Source organism: Lissotriton helveticus, chromosome 12 (genome assembly GCF_964261635.1).
Source record: "Lissotriton helveticus chromosome 12, aLisHel1.1, whole genome shotgun sequence".
In the NCBI taxonomy this organism is placed as follows: Eukaryota; Metazoa; Chordata; class Amphibia; order Caudata; family Salamandridae; genus Lissotriton; species Lissotriton helveticus.
This window is the reverse complement of record NC_136073.1, coordinates 865644707-865650735: the sequence shown is the minus strand read 5'-3', so window position 1 is coordinate 865650735 and position 6029 is coordinate 865644707. Positions and strand designations below refer to the sequence as shown.

Sequence of the window (6029 nt, the reverse complement as noted above, 5' to 3'; positions counted from 1 at the left end):
CCTGTCCACATGTGAAAGCAGCCCTCAGCCTGTACTGCCACAATGGAAAATGAAAGGTATGGCCCGCTGGCATCAATGAGGCAGGGAACAAGATGGGGAGAGCAACAGTTATTTTCCTACAAAGCACCACAACTTGAATTCTATGCATACATTTGGCCCAAATGACTGTTCCTTCCTGTGTTATTCCCAGCTCCTGTTGCCTCATCTTTACTTCCCTCTAACCAACGGTACCGCATGTCCTAAATCTGAATTCAATTTGTATTCATAACCTTTACACTAAAGCAGCATAAATCCTTTGCAACTCCACTAGGTGGCGCTGCATACATTGGTTAGGATTGCATTCTACGGGCGTAGCATCTGTAAATTATTGAATGCCCTTTTGACAAACAGCAAGTAAAATGACGATCTACAATAACAATACTTTATTTTACAGAAAATTATTTTAGCATTATATACTGGAATGTGTAGTATAACAAATGGTTGAAAACATTGTTCCCAGTATAACATAAATATAGCAAAACTTACACTTCAAAAACAAACAAGTTTAGCTCAAAGTTCTGTAAAATATCACATTTACATTTTTTACAAGTAGAAATTTACGGTTTGCTGCGCAGCCGTAAAAACACTAGTACATGACCGGGAAAGCCTCCTGAAAATGAAATTCTTTTGTTCTCGTTTTCCCTTTCCTCTTTAAAAGCTTGTAAACATTTAAGGCAGTACACAATCTAAGTTTGTCATGCACTCGGCAGCAATCGGAGGACGAGTCCTGGCCAAGTTTGTCAAGAACATGCGGCAAATGTTGCGCTCTTTACAGATTAAATTAATTTTGGTTGTTTGCATGGCCTCCACTCCAGCAACAGACACGCACTCGACATCTTGAAATGCTTTCATAAGTGTACCTCGGGGGACTGTTGGGCCAAGGAGGCCTTTTCTTTACAAAGCAGTCTAATACTTTGATTTAAGGCAACAAATAAGGGTCATTTGCCAGGGATGCCATGATGTGAAGCTACACGCCACCACTATTCTTTGGAGTACAACTCCTTCAACCTGACCACGATCTGTCCTCTCTGACCATCGACATACTGCTTCTAAAAGTACTTTTACAGAACGAAAATCGTAATCTTTTAAGGTACTCCGAGAAAACCCCGCAGGTGAATTTGCAGTCTTGTCTACTGCTGTGCAGCTTCGTTCCCCCCAAAATATAACTTTGGTTTGCGTGTTCAATGGTCCATGTACAAGACAATGAACTGCATGTGAGGAGGTTGGGGAGGGGGTGTCAAGGACAGGGCACATGGCATGTTCGGTAAAGCAACTCAAGATTTCTGGTGGAAGGGAGGTTTTGTCCAATGTTCCCCATCACACACGAAGTGTCCAGCTTCTTTGGAGGACCCTCCCGGTGATGCCCCCATGTTCTTCCCCATGGGGAAGGGACTCTATTGCACACAAGTGTTCCTTGCTCACTGCCCCCTCAGTAGGCCTGGACTTGGTGTGGCAGCAGCTGGCAGCCACTATTCACGTGGCTCATGACCTTCTGCTTGAGCTGGGCCACCTGCTCTCGCAGCAGGTTGGCAGTGGAAGCCAGCTCTGTGTTCTGGTTCTTAAGGCTCTTGACCTTATCTTCCAGCCTTGAGATGCGCTCCAGCTTCCTCTTCCGGCACTTAGAGGCAGCAATGCGGTTTCTTAGTCTCTTGCGCTCTGCCTTGATGCGCTCTTGCGTGTCCATGTCAATGGGCGAGAGAGGTGGACTGTCGCCAAAACTGGGCAGGTCAGGCACGATCTGAGGCTCATCCTTCAAGGCCTGAAGCCGGGGATGGTGATGAGGATGGTGCTGCTGCGGCCCCCCCAGGTTGGGAGGTGGAGGGTAGGGTACAGTTTCAGTGCTATAGTTCACAGTGGTGCCCAAGTTTTGATAAGTGCTTAGGTTGGCATAGATTGGGGCCTCTTGCTGTTGCTGGAGGGCCGGCGGTTGATGAAGGGTAACAGAGGCCACTGGGCCACCTGTCTGTGCTGCAACTGTGCTGCCCCCACTGAGCTGGTTCTGCTTGTGCAGATCCTCAAGAGCCTTCACGAACCCCTCCGCAAACTCCTGCTCATCGCTGGCACCCTTGGGGTAGAGGAACTGACTGCTGGTTGGGGTGGTGGTCACCATGCCATTGGACTGAATGATGAGGCGCTCCAGCTCAGGCGAAGCCAGCTTGAGCAGGCCCATGTCTGGTGAGGTGAGCAGCCCATCCTGGTGATGCTTGAGTGCGGCTGCAGTCACCACCTGCTCGCTCAGGTTGAGGGTCAAGTCCTTCTTCATCATATTGCCGCCTCCAAGGTGCTGGTGGTGGGGGAGGAGCGCAGTGCTGCTGTGTCCAAAGTGCAGGTTCAACACATCATCATGGTAGAAGGGTGTTTCCATCATCCCCCGGAGGGGAGGGTGGCGCTGGAGGGAGGGGTACTCCCTGGGATGTTGCCTTCTTTCTCTTTCTCTCCCCCCACTGTCACAGAAGTCCCCTGCACCAATGAATGGGAAACTATTCCCACAGCTTTTATCTCCAGCTCTCTCCCGGGAAGAGCTCCCTTTCTCGCAGCCTCCAGGCCACTCCCAGGAAATTATCTCGAAGTCACAAACAAGTCAAGGACAATCCCCATAAGGCCTTTTATAGCTGCACAATCCCCTTTGTAGTGCCAGTTCTTTCAGAAAGCTGCCTCCAGCAGAGTTTCAGGACTCCTTCCACAGGTTAACAAAGTTCACTTTTCTCCAATGAGAGACATTTCTATTCACTGGATGCCGAAGACGCCACAACCTCAGAGCCTCGTCATTTGTAAATAAGCTCAGCCTCGTCGGTCCCACGGTCCAGTGTCACCTGCTGCTCTTCCAACGCCCTGTGAGGGAGTTTATGGGGCTTTGTTTCCGCCTTGACAGTTCTGACAGGAACCAGGACGGCAGCTTCCGCATTTGACGAGTCACTCTGAGGCGATTCGGGCGCCCCCTTTTTTTCCTGGTGACTTTTAGGTAAGGGTTTACAGCGGTTGTCTGTGTTCACTTCAGCGCTGAGAGGGTCCCGGTCAGCCGTTGGGCGGCTCCTGACTGAAAACTCAACCGCCGTCAGCCACGCGCCACGCAGTGCGAGAGAAAAGAAGCCGCTCGCGCCCGCTGCCGTTTCCTTTTCTACCCCGCGCGAGCCCATGAAGTCACTTCTCCGCCTCCCCATTGGCCCGCAATGACGTGCGCCCTTCCTCGCGGCCATTTGCATAGGCGGGCGGCGCCGCTCCGCCCCTTCTGTCGCCTCGGCAACGGCGCGTGTAAACCTGCAAACAGCGCAAGGCACTGTGGGTTGAGGTCATAGCAGTGAAGGGAGAAAAAAAAAAGCGCGGGAGGAGGAGGAGGGTGGGTGGAAATGGCGCCGGTCACGTGGTGTTTTCATAAAAGCTCTGCTCTCCCAGCCGAAGGGGACGTCAGGGATATTTATAGAGGGAGAAAGGGAGTGCCCTGCCTGGGCCTAGTGCGAGGAGCTTTCCTGCCTCCCCTGGGGGCACGGGCTGCTGAGCAGGCTGAGGGGGGACAGACAGGGCCTACCTGAGCAGGGAAAGCAGAAAAGAAAGAGAATAGCATTCAAGTGAGGAAAACAAAAGCTAGCAAAATATGGAGGGGAGCCAACTAAAAGCAATCTTTTCTGAGAAAAACTAAATAAAAAGTGTCATGTTACCGAGAAAAGTGAGGCAGTTTTACTGAGAAAGATCCATTAGAATATTGTGAAGGGCGTTACATATAACACGTGTTGTTGCCGTAGTAAAAGCACAGAGTGTTACTCAGGAAAACACATTGTAAACTATATTGCTCGTGTTGGCAAATACATCTAAATACAGCACGCTAGAGTAGGGTGACCAGAATTTTAAAGCAAAAAACCGGGACATTTCACAAAAATAGAAAAGGGACTATAATGTTCCATCAAGCTAGCTCACAGAAGTACAGCACACCTCAGCAGAGAATTACAAAACAGGCAGTAAGAACATAGATAAGCAGCATCGGATTGGTAACGCGGGCATTCGGGCAATGCCCGAGGGGCCGGTGTCTGAGTTCAGCTGTGGGCTGCTTTTTTTGAGCAGTCTGGGGAGCCATTTGGGCGCTGTCTCTATTGTTCGAATACAGCCAGCGGCCCAGTGGGTGTCTGAGTGGCCTTTCTGGGTGCAGATGGGCGCTCATTACCTCCGTTTAGCATCAGGCAGAGGTATCACTCCCTTTGTCTCGCTGGCAGGGCCATTAATGTGTGCACATACTGAGCGGGGCAGGGGTCCTGAGTAGAAGTGGCCTCACTTGTTTCACCAGTTTAAACTAACGCGTGCATTTTAAAAAAAAAAACACTTCTAAAGTTTTTTTTATAAGATTAAGCCAAAGCAGTGATTTGAGGAGTGATTATGCAAATGTGGCCCGATTTTTTGGGGGGTTTGCCCGGGCCGATATTCAATCCCAATCCAACCCTGTACATAAAATGCAATTTTTAAACCCAGTAGCTTGCCTGTGAATTAAATTGCTTTCTTGGAACAACTGCTAACTATCCCAGCTTTGTAAAACCTAAAAAAACACCTCCCCCCGTTTTTAGGCGACCCTCTCCAAAAACAAGGAAATGAGCTAAATTTCTCGAAATCTGCCCGGACAGCTGGTGAAAAACGGGGACCGTCCTGGCAAATCCGGGAAGCCTGGTCACCCTACGCTACAGCGATGCAAAAGTTAAATGGCATGGCATTGAAACAGACAAGCTCAAAACAGTTTTTCTATAAGAAAACTGAGGGTAGAACATGTTAATGAGGGGATACTAATTTCCGAGACAATGTAACATTAGCAATGTTGCTGGGTCGTAGTAGATTGCCACTCATCTTTGGAATTGTCTTTGACACCTAGCCAGGTGTTAACTAAACACTTCGAATTTTAGCTGATGTTTTTGGTAAGAGCAGCGCCATAAATGGGTAGATAGTGTCTGGTACTGAGTACCTGCACTTCTTTAATTTGAAAGGGAGAGTACCAGCACTTCTGATCACTTGTACAATACTTTTAATGGGAGAGTACCAGCACTTTTAGGTAGCAAACAGGTACTCTAGGTTATGGAGTACCTGTACTTTTATAATTCACTTTGAAGTACTGGGTAAGAGAGTATGGATACTCAACAGCGGACATGCCCACGTTTTAGAACACACCTAGAAACATGTTGGTAACATGCATCATGGAGAAAGTTAAAAAAGATAAATATACTCAAAAAATTTTTAGCTCAAAAAGAACTAGTCATGTTTTTCAATGGGGAAAGGTATAATGTATGTGGTAATGATGGCCCTAAGTGAATGATTCAAGTTCAAGTTCAAGAATTTGTATAGCGCGCTACTCACCCAGAGGGTCTCAAGGCGCTTGAGGGAGGGTGGGTGCATTACTTATCGAAAAGCCAGGTTTTTAGTTGCTTTCTGAAGGAGGGGTGGTTCTGTGTAAGGCGGAGGTGAGTGGGGAGAGAGTTCCAGGTTTTGGCCGCTAAGTAGGAGAAGGATCTTCCTCCCATGGTGGATCTGTGGATGCGCGGAATTGCGGCGAGGGCTTGATTGGATGATCGTAGTTGGCGGGTGGGTGTGTAGAAGGACAGTCGTGTGTTGAGGCATTCGGGTCCTAGGTCGTAGAGGGCTTTGTGTGCGTAGGTGAGGAGACGGAACGTTATTCTCTTGTTGACGGGGAGCCAGTGGAGGTCTTTCAGGTGACCGGAAATGTGAGCTTGACGGGGGATGTCCAGTATGAGTCTGGCTGAGGCGTTTTGGATGCGTTGGAGTTTTTTCTGTAGTTTGGCTGTGGTTCCGGCGTAAAGGGTGTTTCCGTAGTCCAGTCGGCTTGTGACCAGTGCGTGGGTGACTGTCTTTCTTGTTTCGGTGGGGATCCAACGGAAGATTTTTTTGAGCATGCGTAGGATGTTGAAGCATGAAGATGAGACGGCGTTGACTTGTCTGGTCATCGAGAGGGAGGAGTCTAGGATGAAGCCCAGGTTACGTGCGTGATCTGTAGGTATGGG

At 48.9% G+C, this 6029-nt stretch overlaps 1 protein-coding gene across 1 annotated transcript; it reads right to left on the bottom strand.

Annotated features, from left to right (window-relative positions):
* Window positions 1-407: 407 nt before the first annotated feature.
* On the bottom strand, window positions 408-3206 carry LOC144799126 (transcription factor JunD-like). The gene has a single exon (XM_078670325.1). The coding sequence runs from the start codon at window positions 2405-2407 to the stop codon at window positions 1469-1471; it is 939 nt and encodes a 312-aa protein (XP_078526451.1). The 5' UTR covers window positions 2408-3206; the 3' UTR covers window positions 408-1468.
* Between the last annotated feature and the right edge of the window lie 2823 nt (window positions 3207-6029).

Excerpts from the sequence above, each read along its gene's own strand:
- LOC144799126 (XM_078670325.1), bottom strand. The coding sequence starts at position 2,407 with ATGATGGAAACACCCTTCTACCATGATGATGTGTTGAACCTGCACTTT.